The 14,007-nt window shown below is 39.1% G+C and overlaps 1 protein-coding gene across 3 annotated transcripts; it reads left to right on the top strand.

Moving 5' to 3' along the window:
* Positions 1–3,762: 3,762 nt before the first annotated feature.
* On the top strand, positions 3,763–12,484 carry LOC138106354 (sterile alpha motif domain-containing protein 9-like). 3 transcript variants are annotated; one of them, XM_069006831.1, is made up of 3 exons: positions 3,763–3,889; positions 4,074–4,174; positions 6,327–12,484. In XM_069006831.1, exon 3 carries the CDS (start codon positions 6,330–6,332, stop codon positions 11,088–11,090), a length of 4,761 nt encoding a protein of 1,586 aa, XP_068862932.1. In that variant the 5' UTR covers positions 3,763–3,889; positions 4,074–4,174; positions 6,327–6,329; the 3' UTR covers positions 11,091–12,484. The 3 variants fall into 3 exon arrangements, with proteins under 3 accessions (XP_068862932.1, XP_068862931.1, XP_068862934.1); XM_069006830.1 differs by lacking the exon at positions 4,074–4,174; XM_069006833.1 differs by lacking the exons at positions 3,763–3,889; positions 4,074–4,174 and adding an exon at positions 5,894–6,026.
* The last annotated feature ends 1,523 nt before the right edge of the window (positions 12,485–14,007 follow it).

Genomic DNA, 14,007 nt, shown 5'->3' with positions numbered 1-14,007 from the left:
TTTTGAAGTGTGTCTGAAAAATACAGCCAAATGTGGAAAGCCTTTGAGAAGCAAAATAAATGAGGAAAAAAGTTTAGAATAAGCCTAAAAAATATTTTATCTTGGAGTAAAAAGATACAAAGAAAGATGAAGTCCTCCAATATGTAGAAAGATTTATGCTAACAAAAGGAGCTGTGATCGCTTTTTCTCTTTCTTTAATAAGACATGGAAAAGGACTCCTTCCACTGGCATGGTCTGCTCCATGCTAGTAAGGAGCTCAAGCAGCCTCAGAGAAAGCTGACCAGATCTGACCTGTCCATAGACTAAGCTGACCTGTAACATTGCTGCAGTTCCTTGGACCAGCTTGTCCCACAGTCATCCAGTGCAAAGGAAGAGGCCAGAACTGGGGGAAGGAATGATTGTCACATCAGCCCATACAACACAGCTCAGGGAAACACAGTATGACACCATACAATCAGAAAACAGCTGCAATTTAAGAAAATGATACTAACACCCACAGACGGGCTCGACAGATAACAGGCCTGCAATAATCGAAGGAGTACAGCTGCTCTTTGCCTGAGCACTGTGATCGTGTAGATGCAGGCTAGTGCCTGTGGGATTCCCTGAGGCTGTGAGCTCATCAAAGTGCACAACCAAGAAAGGCTGGTGTGAGTCTCAATCTGAACATCAATTCTGCTGGCTGATAAAGCAAAAACTACAGAGAAAGTATCCACACCAACCTGATTACTGCTCCTAACAAGTTCTGCTGTCTCTGGACTGGTTTCTATTATCATTACAGTGCTTGCAGGACTCATTCCCAGGGAAAAGGATCATTTGCAGTTCATTGAACTTTTCCTATTTGGAAACTGAATATTTAAGTTAAGGCCGGGGAATATATCTTCCTGTGGGCAAGGCCTGTGGCAGCAGGCAAAAGAACATGAAGAATGCAATGCAGTGATCACTGTATTTGTATTTGTGGATATTTCTGACTGCAATTGAAATTTCATTCTCGTCTCCTTTCTTTAAAGAGAAGTCTTGGGAAGTGCAATCCTACATGGAACAGTAACATGCAGGAAGTTTTGAGAGAGGATGATAGGCAAACAGGAAATTACGACAGACATGGACACAGAGTCACGTCAGCATCAGGGAAATACAGACCTATGTGACTAGTAAGACTTGTTAAAGAAAGGTTCATAGACTATTGCCAGAGTAGACACAGAAGTTATTTTCCTCTGAAGACAAAAAGCCCTGGAGGCCTCTCTGTGACCCCCACATATAAGAAACGGAGCAGAGGCTGGAACTGATACATATCAGTGAGTACCAGTTGGAGAGCAATGAGAAACAACATAATAGAAGATGTGTAGTAACAAACAAAGGAAGGAAAAGAGGTTATTTTTTAATTTTATTTTTTTTAGAGAAGAAGAAATAAGTTTTGTAAAAGATCAGGCAAATGTGGTGCTTTTTCACTAACAAGAAGAGCTCAAGGAGCTGACTGGATTATTTCGTGTGCCGATGCACAACATGATAGGAGGAATTATTAAGGTAACAGAAATACAGTGAGGTAATAATCATGAATTAGAGGTGTCAAAAGATAGAGTAAAGGCTGAAATCACAGAATAATATTGTACATGTAATGATTTGTCAAATATGACAAAAATAGAGGAAATAGCAGCAACAAAAATAACTCTGGAAATCTTTATAACTGGAAACTGGAGAACTGCTGGCAGTCAGATCTACAGATCACACTGGAAATAACTAGTGATCTCTAATTTCAGTGGGTAAAGAAATGCAGAAGGAACAGTAACATTACAGGAATTACTGATATACATTAGAGAACAAATTCTGTGAGCTGCAGTGGACAATAGGATTTCAATGGTGGGTTTCCACACCAGTCACTGAGAAACAAGACAGTATTTCTGATTCAGTTTTGCTGAATAATGAGATTACAGGGTAGACCTGATGCACAATAAGAATTTTTACTTTAATAAATAATGAAGTCATTTCAGAAGAATTGATTTTATGCTAGAGAACCACATAAATAAACTCCATGCTTAAATGTCTGCAAATGGCATCTGAAGGAACAAAATTTGTGGGAAAGGGATGCTGCTGATGGCCAAATAAGCAAAACATACCATACCAAAACAGCAGACCTGGTTAACTGATTAATGGAAATAGATAACACATACACAGATACAGATGAAAAAACTGCAGATATCCGTAAGTAGCAACAATGATCTGGTTAATATCAGGATATATTGTCTGCACAACCTCCCAGCCAGCCACTTCAAATATGGGGTGGGCAACCTGGACACTGGGCAAGCCTCCCTAGCTGGCAGCAGAGCTGTCACCCTATGAACTGGGATGAAGATGGGGAAACTCAACAGTCCCTCTGGGACAACAGCTTGGTTTGGGCATCACTTGGATTCCTATAGATGAGAAGTAGCCAGCTGCCTCAGCAAGCACACTCAACTACAGAAAGAAAATTTGAATGATCTCCAGGGATGCAGGCTATGCCTCTGTAAACAAAGGCCCCTGCCAGAGAAAGCAGTCTCTCTCCCCCAAGCAAAAAGGGTGCAGCAGTGTTCACGTACAAAGTGCTCAGGGTCAGCAGCATCTAAAGCAGATGCTGCACTTCAAGGTTCTTAGGGTTCTCTGAGTCCCACATGCTAAGTCAATGACAGTATTATTATTTCTTATAATTTTTCATAGCAGAATGATTCGAATAATGACAGAGCTGTACCATATCCTGGGAAGGTGACATATTTGTTACATCATATCAAGCATTGTTTGTCTCCTTTGGCCTTGACATGAGAATATACAGGATTGTTGAATGTACAGCCATATCATTCAATCTATTGAGGATGCATTCCAGACAAGTGCAGCAATTAGAGATTCAAGGTGTAAAAATTTTCCTAATAAGAATCTGTGCAATAGCAGATGGGTGCATGCCAGAACTTCAGAAATACCCATAGCTAAAGTACACAGGAAAGCATATAAGGATAGAAAGCAACAGTAGCATTAACAGCATCAACAAGTGAAAGAGATGCTGGCTTGTCCACAGCTGGCTTTGTGGTGGCTGGAGATGCTCTTTGCTGTCTAAAATGTGCAGTGTTCTGATGACCTCACCCAGTTTTTCTCAGAGCAGGTATCATTCTGATGGATTGTGGTGAGTTGACCTTGGCTGTCTGCCAGCTACCCATGCGGCCACCCTCCCATTCTGCCTTCTCAGCAAAATAGGGGAGAAAATAAGATGCTAAATCTCTGGCTCAAAAAAAAAAGACAGGGAGATGACTTACTGGTTACCATTATGGACAAAATGGACCTGACTTGGGAAAAATTAATTTCATTAGTTTTCAAATAAAATAGAGTTGAATGGTGAAAAACAAGGTAAAAAACAAAAACATCTTCCTCCATTCTACTCCATTTTCCCAGGCTCAACTTCACTCCTTCTTTCCCAACTCTCCTACCTCCTTCATCTGCCACCCCAAGCAGCACAGTGGCATGGGGAATGGGGGACTGTGGTCTGTTCATAACAGTTTGGTCAGTGCATAGCTGTTTCTCTCTGCATTTTATTAGCCAAGTATTACTCAGATGGTGTTTCCTAATTTCTCAAGTTTCTGGATAGCAGCTCAAGACAGTGCTGTGTAAGTGTTTTTAAAAAGACATACCAGAATAGGATTCTGACTTTAATTTCCTAAGAGAACAATGATTTCCCGAGCAGGAAGTTAGAAAGAGGCAGACCGGAAGCAACTTTGTTTGGTAAGAGAGAAAGTAATAGGAGCAGAAGGACCTCCCATACACCCTGCACTTATATCCTCCCATTTCTCTGCAACACCCAGCTTGACTTGCCCAGCTGACAGCATTTAGACACAGTGTTGGAAGGGTAAAGGTCCATTTTGCCAAGGGAAAGGTAAGGAATAATAAATATTCTCTATCAGGCACTGTTCTTTGTCTCCTCTAGAGATGAATGTTTGCCACGGGGAAAAATGATCATACATCTATCAAAACTCTTTTCCTTCCTTCTCTTTCTGACCCTACGCTTATGTTAGAAGTTTATGAGGTGATTTTAAAGGGTTTTCTCTCCCATACTCTAGAAGAGCAGTTCAGCTGAATTTTAGCTGTTGGGTTTCCTGTTTGAAGAAAATATGTGTGTTGAACAACTATAGGAAAAAGCCTGCAGAACAGAACAGTTACAGTAAGTACATGCCTATTTACTTCTAGGATTAAAAGTTTTATGAACATCTGATGGCTTATTTTGATACCATGTATTTTGGTTGAGGTTTGCAGTTTGGGTTTTTGGGTTTCTTGAGACATAAATTTTATATATAAAATTACCCATAATCTACTAAGATAAAGTCTTCCAAATCTGCTGAATGTCTGCACATGAAAAGTTTTTGTTACGAGATTACAGTGAAATAATCCTAAAGAATATGACCTCAAAGAAATTATTCTGCAGATATTATGTGATACAGTTGTTCCATGTTGGAAAAGGTCATCTTTCAACTATTTCATATGGCCAGAATCATTAACTAGCACGTACCATGAAAGATACAAACACTGCATTATGTCTGTGGAATGAAAGTATCCTGTTCTCTCCAGCGCAGGAGAGATCTCATCAGGGGGATTCCAAACACTAAAACATGGAAAAACTGTTATAAGGACAACAATGTTTGCTTTTATGTTAGGATTAAATTGTACCTCTATGAGAAGGTATGGATTGGGTGGGAATTCAAATCACTCTTTTATGTTGCTGGGTTTAAGTCTGTCTCCAAGAAGAGCTTTAGTTTCAGTTTCTTTTCTCAGCTTTCAAATACCGTGGGTGGAGTTACCAGTGAATAGCAATAGTTACTTCAGCCACGGAATAAAAACATGGAGCTTCTTTCCCCCAGCACCCTCAATTTTTGACAATATGTGCTTACCATAGTAGAATTTTAAGGAACTAGAAACTAGTTTTTCTGGGAGCAAAAGCAAGACTCCATAAGGGAAAAAGCAACTGCAGTCTATCATAGCTCACAGCCCTACTATTTTTTCTCTGCTCTCATCATTTGTTAATACAGGAGGCAGCTTGGCCAAAAGTAGGACAGCTGTTTTCCCCTACCAGCTATAAGAAATCTTTACTATTGCATCTCAATAAAGTTTACAGTTTAGGAAATCAAATAGTAATTTAAGGACGGCATGTCACTAGAGTGGCCTAGATAACCAAGTGTACTTTCAGAAAACAAAGTTTCGCTGAAAAAATCTAAGAAGTCATTTGGTATAGGAGAAAGTTTCACGAAGGATGTCTGGACTTCAGGCGGCTCTCTTGAAAGCTGTTTATTGCATAGGCGAAGTTACAGCATTTCAGGGAGTGGGTATCCAGAGCCAGCCCTACAGCTGCCAGCTCCAGCTGTAGGCATACCTGAAGCCCCTTTCTGTTCAAGTTACAAAGCATTTTATACTTTTCTTTGCAGAGTATCTTAACACATAACAACCAATAAGCACCATACACAATACCTTTACATTTGCCTATAGCCTATCATAACTACTACCATCACCATATTATAGTCATTATTATCCAATCACAAGAGCAAGTAAGTTACAATTTAAGTTTACAGTGGAAAATTCTCAGACCTTTCTTCTTCTTGCTACATCAACACTTCTTGTTTGCCTGCCATATCTCTCTTTTTGGTAAAGACATGTTTTCTATTTACTTATGCTCTTCTTGAGACTTATTTACTTGGTGAAAAACATGTCTTTGTTTGTAGTCACATACCTTTGTCCTACTCCTAAAGATCTCCTTCCAACTCATCTCCAACCTTTGCCTTCTCAGTTACTCATCGATCACTGTTTCAGCAAAACATCTTTTATTCTATATCAAAACTTGCTTTCATTTCTACCTCATCTCCAGCTTCTACATTCAGAGATCTTTCTGCCAAGCCTACATACCTGTGAAACTTTCTTACCAAACTTTCATCCTCCCCAACAATTTGGTTTCAGGAGCACTGAGCTATGAACAGGAAAAGGTGCCTGACACCGGGGGGCAATTACTACTAATGCTACAACTATAGGTGGGTGCAATTCCATAAGCTTAAAATTCCAGAAGAATGAATATAATTCTCCCAGAGGAAATGAAAGGATAAAGTAAAATTAGATGCTATTAAGGGGAATTTTTTTTTCTTTCTTTAAATTTTCTGCAAAAGTCCACATTCACTAAGACCAATTAGAATGTAAGATGCTGTTCTTCCTGTCACATCATAAAATGAAGAAATTAATGGTTAATAACAGCAAGGAAATATGTGTTAGTCAGCTATTAGGCAACTGTTTCACTCACTTGTTTAGTAATTTTGTGATTTTTTTTTTTTCCTTAGAGAATGGAAAAGGCAACCACTAAAAAAAATGAGGAATCATATTCGTATCAGCATATTGAACAGTGGACAAAAGAACAAGTCAAACAATGGGCAACTGAAGTAGCTAAGATTGACCAGGAACATGCAGAAATCCTGTTTCACCAAGCTGTGACTGGCTTTTCTTTGAAGAGGATGACTAAAGCAGATCTTGTGAAAATGGGCATACCTCACGAGCCTGCTTTTCAAATCACGTGCGTCCTGAAAGAGCTTGACATTCTAGGTAAGGGTTCAAACCAGGCTGTGGAACAAGAAGGCACTGAAGAGAGTTTTGATGGAGGAGGAAAAGATGGAGAAATGGCAAAGAAAGAGTGCAAGAACTGTGAATCACTTAATTCCAGTATACTGAAGGATTCTAAGATGAAGCCCATAGAAGACACAGAAGAAATTAAACCAGCTGGCAAAAAGAATGAAACAGATGAGCCACTGTCAAGCAGCCAGCAGCCAGCTGGAAAGATGTGTATGCCATATCCTTTTGATAATTTCAGTGATGGTACTCGATACACGCAGTATAATATTCTTAATGTCCCTGAAACAGGGGCATCCAATCTCATGGATCCAGCACACGAATTCAAATTACTTACCAACACTGAGAATGCACTGGAAGATGAAATCATGATGAAATTTAGCAATGAAGTATTTCGATTTGCTGCAGCCTGCATGAACTCCCGCACAAATGGCACTATTCATTTTGGAGTACATGACAATCCACATGGGAAAATAGAAGGAATAAAAGTTACCAATAGAGGAGTATACATTGAGCATTTTCATAAATACATCAAAAAGTACTTTAATGACCCCTACACCAGCATTGCAGAAAGTTGCATTAGACCACCTAGATTTGTGGAAGTATTATTACAAAATGGAACTCCATCACATCTCTTTGTCATTGAAATAGATGTGGTTCCCCAACACTGCCTCTGTGATACAAAATATTTCTGCACCAACACATATGAATATAAGAGTAAGAGTTGGAAAAAAGCTCTTTTCATCCGGGATGGAGCTAGTTCCGCAAATATTTACAATACAAAAGAATGTGAAAAATTTAAAGGTTCCTTGACAACTTTAGCAGATCGTCGTAGAAGAGCAGAAGAAGAACATAACTTTAAGCCAAAGAAGTCACCAAACGAAGGACTAAAGCTAGTTAGTCTGCTCACGGGTAACAGGGACTCACTAGAGAACTCTTATTACAACTACTACATTTTGGTAACAAACAAGTGCCATCCAAATCAAACTTCAGACTTCGACTTTTTACATGAAATAAAATGGTTTGCTGTGCTTGACTTTGATTCTGAATCAGAAATGAATGGTGTGTTTAAGACTTACCAAAAACATCGAAATGCCAAACTTTACTTCCCAGATTACTATGAACACATGGGGGGTTCCGTTTCTGAACAAGCTAAAAGGCTAAAACTACGTCAGGAGACCAACTGGATTTTATGCAATGGTGGATCAGACTTCAAAGGCAATAATGAGCTACCACTGGATTCGACTTTATGGCAGCGAGACAGAGCTGCTGATGTCAGAAAAATGATATCTTTTCTTTCACACAAAGATGTAAAGCAGAATGAAAAGTTTTTAATAGTGTTTCTTTTGCTTTCCATAGTAGAAGATTCAGCAGATCCCCTTACTGAAACTTTTATGACATTTTACCAAGAATTAAAGGGACTACAAGATATGGTCTGCATTTGCATAGGTGAAGGTACATACCAGCGATGGAAAGATCTTCTTCATGCTAGAGGCATCCATGAGGAAGCACTCTCAAAGAAATGTATTTCTACTCTAACGCTGGAAATGGTAAATGGTACCATCATAAAACTAGCGTCAGACATGCAATCTTCTGAAAGACTTCTGCCCTCTGTTGATCATTCTACTGTTCGTCTTCTAAAGAGCAAAGAAGATTCCATGGCAGGATTAGAAATACTTTGTGAAAATGAATGCAAAGACACAGAAATAGAAAAGGATAAAGATAGATTTCAAAATTTCCTGAAAGAGCGGGAAGAAGAATTTTATCGAGGTGGTAAAGTATCATGGTGGAATTTCTACTTTTCAGAAGAAAACTATACTTCAGATTTTATCAGAAGGGACAGTTATGAAAAGCTTGAAGGCCTAATCCTGTCTTCATCTGACAGTGCTAATGACTCACCTGTAAAAATTATCAACATTTACCACCACCCAGGATGTGGTGGGACAACATTATCTATGCATATCCTTTGGAATTTCCGGAAGCAATTCAGATGTGCTGTTCTGAAAAATAAACCACATGATATTGGAACACAGGTGACAACTTTACTCACCTGTGGAGCAAATGACAACACAGGTTATTTACCAGTGTTACTTCTTGTGGATGATTTTGAAGAGCAAGAAAATGTCAGTGTTCTGCAGAAAGAAATTCAGACAGCTATAACAGAAAAAGGCATTCGGTATGTAAAACCTGTAGTGGTAATTCTAAACTGTATGAGATCTCAAAATCCTGATGAAAGTTCGACCATCAATTTCTTGAACAGTGTTTCTTTAAAACAAATTCTTTCTGAAAAAGAGCAAAGGGCCTTTGACCAGAAACTAGAATATATTGAAAAGGTGCATTCAAATTCTGCCAATTTCTATTCATTTATGATTATGAAGAAAAACTTTGATCCACAGTATATAGAAAAAGTGGTAAAAAATACCTTGCATGACTTAGATACTGCCTCTAAACCAGCACAACTTGTTTGCTATCTAACTCTGTTAAACTCGTATTTAACAACATCTATGGTTTCAATATCACTATGCGAAGAATACTTAGGAATTAATTCTCGAGACACAGGCTGCCATAAAGATAAACTAATAGAAAAGATGGGAATTTGTTCCAACATCCTAATATCTGATCAGGTACCTAAATACATGAGATACAAAGGTCTTCGTATCGTTCATCCGTTGATAGCATCTCACTGCCTAACAGAATTGAAACTAACCTATGGCTTGTCTAAAAGTGAAATTACATCAAAGCTATTGAAAGAAGATTTATTGTTAAAGGAAAACAAACTAGTTCGTGATATACAAACCCTGCTGATTACTAGGCAGCGCAAGGAGCATGGTGATGAGTCTGACACATCATTTTCCCCCTTAATTGAAGCCATTCATAAGGAGGAAAAGCGTGGTGATGTGGAACGTGTGTTAGAACAAGCATCGGCTAGATTTGAGCAAAATGGTTATATTTGCCAAGCTCTAGCAAGGTTCTACATTAAAGAAAGGAAATTTGACGCTGCACTGCACTGGGCCAAAGCAGCCAGAGAAAGAGCACAACAGAATTCATACATATCAGACACACTAGGTCAAGTCTTTAAAAGTGAGCTAAGAGACTGGGTAGAGTGCAAAGAAAAGAGTGCAGCCCTGACAGCTGGGAAACTGGACAACCTGCTAGAGCTTGCTGTGAAGGCTTCACAGGCTTTCCAAGAATCTCAGAGGGAAGCTGAAAGTGAACAATATTTTCAGCATCAAAAACTTAAAAGAAAGCTTCAAGTGTACAATACTGCTGGCTATCAGGGAGAAATAGAAACTGGTCTTTATGTTATTGATGTCCTTTGGCATGTTCCTTTTTTCAGCAAAAAAGACTTACACTGTAGAAAAAGCATGACAAAGTATCTGTCAGGAAATAGTGTTTTGAGTGTAGAAAACTCCAATGAAGACAGTGAAATGTTCGAGGTTCTTAGACATTATTCCAGCTTTTTGTGTAATTTGCGATCAAAGTTGAAAAGGGCATTTGACTTTTTTGAAGACTACTTTGTGCTTTTCAAAACACAGACCAGAGAAAAAGAAATGGTAGAAGCAAAGTTGTATGGGAAGGTTCAAGAATGTTTTACCAAATACACAGAAATATTTTGTGATTTCAGTTTTGAACAACTGAAAAATAAACAGGACTCAGAGTGGTCCATTTCTCAGTATATAGAAGCATACAGGGATGCTGTGGAAGCTTCCAAAGCACACTCATTTTCTGGCATTTTGAATTACCTTCACGGAAACCACAGAAATGCTGACAGAGAAATAGAAGACATAGTAGAAGCATATGCAGTTTTGTGTGAGAAGGATAAACAAGCAACTCAGAAAGACAAACAGAATTTGATTTTGGCAAATATTGTTCTTAACTGCATTAAACCTAAATCTGCCAATTTACGTGGTCCTAAGGAGTTGAAGAGTCTGCTTCTAAGCATTCTGCAGGAAGTGAAACAAACGTCATGCTGTGTAGAGCCTTTCTTCCTAGCCTCTTTGTTGTTCTGGCCCCAAAATAAAAAACAACTAAATGAAGATTCCGGGAAAATGCAAACTTTTGTTCAACGCTTAAGTGAGTCTTTCAAAGAGCTCTATGGAACTATGCATCATTCAAGGCAGCCTCTGGCTCTTTTCTATCTGGCAAAAGGCAGCGGTTTGAACAGATTTGTTCACAAAGGAAAAATAGATCAGCTTTTTAGTTCACTTCCAGAACAGGAACTGAATTCCCTTTGGCAGAGTGGAAATATCTGGAAGAATCAGGCTGTTCAAGATCTTTTGCGTCTTTTGGTTGGAACAGTTGAGGGTAACCTTATCTACATAGACTGTGGTAGAAATGCAAACTTCAGGATACCAGTGCAACCTGTTCCCTCATGCCTAGTGAAAAATGACCCAAACATAGAAAAAGTGTCTTTTTACCTTGGGTTTTCCATTGCTGGTCTCCTGGCATACAACATACAAAGCCTGTCATTAAAACAATAAGTATTTCAGTTTCTTAGTCACAAGACTTTTTCAGTAAAAATTATCCTTTAACTAGTGTAAATCACAACCTCTCTGTTGTATTTCCTTCCTCACTATGTTAGTCTTCCAGTCCCATGCAGAATTATCTCTACTGTCATAAGTGCTGTTTGGACAGTCAATCAAATGGAAGTGTTGGTGCAGTTAGTTCTGCAGACTGGTCACTATTGCTCAAAGTTCTTCAGTTGATAACAACATGAGAAATCATAAGCAGAAAAAGAAGGGAATTCTGAATAAAATAATATTCTGGAAATGTTATTTTTAAATGCCATTACTTTTGAGAACCCTACTGCTTTGCTAACTTTTTTGCCGTTGCTTGCAGATGTCTCAACACGATTTTCATACTCTTGTATAAGTAATGTAAGAGCAAGGCATATATGTTAGAAACCACATATCATGTAACATTTCCTGATGTTCCATTTTATCTGTTGTTATCTTGACACAAGGGTAATGTGAAAGGCCATTCAATGGCAAAGCAGTGGGATTTTTTCTGTTGTTAATTTACGTGCTTGACTGTAATGCTTTTGTATATGAGACTGTATGAATAGCCAAAGCATACATCTTGTGGGAGGACAGAAGCTTTGGTCTCCTACTTTCCCAGAGCATTTCTAAATACATGATTATTAAAGATACTGCTACTTTCTGCTGTATTACAAAAGCACCTACGATTTGGAATCTGATGTCCATATTAAGTAGATTTTATTCTGTTACAGTGGGTCTGTTTCTGCTCTATATAAAATTGATCCAGTTTGGTCATTCCTTTACTTACAAGTTTCATTAGTTTCTTCAGGTGATAGATTTCACATCAACTTCGATCTTTGCAAAAACCAGGAAATTTAAATGCTTAAATTGGCCATTGATTGCATTGCCTTCCTCATATGTATAAAACTGCCTGCTATGTTTAGACACAATTAGCTTTAAAAAAAAAAAAAAATATATATATATATTGGTGTGAAGCACCAGAACCAAGAAGTTATTACTGCTACTTCTACTATCTATGTGCATATGATTCATGAAAATCAGTGGAGTTCAATGCAATTAACTGCCTGAAAGAGGTCTGCAGGACAACTCTTTCTTCACCCCACAAGTCTTCTTTGCTCTTCGGGAGCCAGAAAAAACAAGTGACATCTTGATAGACTCGTAAAAACAACTGTTCTGCCTGCAAGATTTGTACATCTACTAATAACCCTTGGGATCTAGTACAGTATATTACATACTAAACACTGCACTCTATACCTATCTTAGTTTACAGAAATAGAGATTTTATTATTTGTATACAGTAGTCTGCTTGTTATAAAATTGTATTTTTAGCAGTAGTCCAATAATAAATGCAGATGTTTGATAACAATCTTAATTGCCCAGTGTGGAATTCTATTTGATTATGTATCACAGAAAAAGACTGACAGAATTGCTTTTTACAAGAATTTCCTATTTTCCACTACTTTGTAAGACTTTTTTTTACATGGCTTGTGAATTGATTGTTCTTTGTGTTTTGAAAACTAGGCTCTCCCACACAAAATATCTACCTCAGATGTGTTTTGTGTTAATTAAGGCCAAAAGGCTCAGTAGCCTCCAAATGTGAGGTCAAGGAAAAAAATATTTGTAGTGCCTATGTTAAACACCTCTACCAGCTTTTCCCAGCATGCTCAGGAATTTTTTGGAGCATGTTCAAATAAGGCTTTACTCTGCTAGAAGGAAAAAGGTATATGAGAGGGGAAATTTGTCTGCACAGGCCTAATTTTGCCAAGTTGCAAGGCCTGAAAAGACTGCCAATCATGTGGGCTAGGTGGGCATATGCAAACTTGGGATTTAACAGCAGAGTCTATACACAGGTGGCAACCCCAGAAGTTGCAGATCTGGGCTGTGATGGGCCAGTTGAGTGTGAAGAGCTCAGCCCTGCACTGACAGTCCTGAGGCTAGAAACCTGGAGGAGACAACCTGATACAGCCTGGTTGTACAGGAGCCAAAGGCAGGTCTGTAGGAAGGAGGAGAGACAGGGAGGCCCAAGGCCTGTGTGGTTTTCACAAACCACTGTGATGCTCTCTCAGCAGCTCCCTCCACTGTGCTGGTGGAGCAGTCAGGGTTCCCATCAAGCTCAAGTAGCATTTGTGGACTGTGAACTCCTGCATAGGAACAGAGGCTGAGGAATCCTCTCTTGGAAGAGTGTATTTAGGGGATGGAAGTTAAGAGTACCTGAGAAGAACCTTCCCTGTCTAAAAAGAGCTAGAAGTGCACAACATGGAGTGGGCTTCACAACCAGTAACAGAAAGGGAAATTTTCACTAAGGAGAACTTAGGGAAACAGAATGGAGCATGGCTGGTAAGATTTAGGAGAGGAACTGTGGCAGGGTCTAGACTAGGAAAGAAGGAAAAAGAGCTGAGAAACAGATACCAAAAGGTGACGAAACAAGAGGCAGATATGGAGAGCTATGATGCTCAAGGGAAAGAAGCTAAATGGATCACAAGGAAAAAGGGAAGGGAAGGGAAGGGAAGGGAAGGGAAGGGAAGGGAAGGGAAGGGAAGGGAAGGGAAGGGAAGGGAAGGGAAGGGAAGGGAAGGGAAGGGAAGGGAAGGGAAGGGAAGGGAAGGGAAGGGAAGGGAAGGGAAGGGAAGGGAAGGGAAGGGAAGGGAAGGGAAGGGAAGGGAAGGGAAGGGAAGGGAAGGGAAGGGAAGGGAAGGGACAGTAGGATTCATGAGGTAAGACAGAACAAGGAGATTTTCTAGAAAAGAAAAATAGAGGATACAGTCTTCTAACAGATAAAGGGCTTCTGCAAAGGAGTGGATGAAAAGGAAGGTAGAAAAATATTCTACATGCCCAAGGTGGCCATGGAGTAAAAACATACCATAGGAAAGATTCAAGCTATACCACAATAATAATTTTT

The sequence above is a fragment of the Aphelocoma coerulescens genome, chromosome 2 (genome assembly GCF_041296385.1).
Source record: "Aphelocoma coerulescens isolate FSJ_1873_10779 chromosome 2, UR_Acoe_1.0, whole genome shotgun sequence".
NCBI classification, from domain to species: domain Eukaryota; kingdom Metazoa; phylum Chordata; class Aves; order Passeriformes; family Corvidae; genus Aphelocoma; species Aphelocoma coerulescens.
Note: the sequence above shows the minus strand (reverse complement) of the source record. Positions and strands in the feature narration are given on the sequence as shown.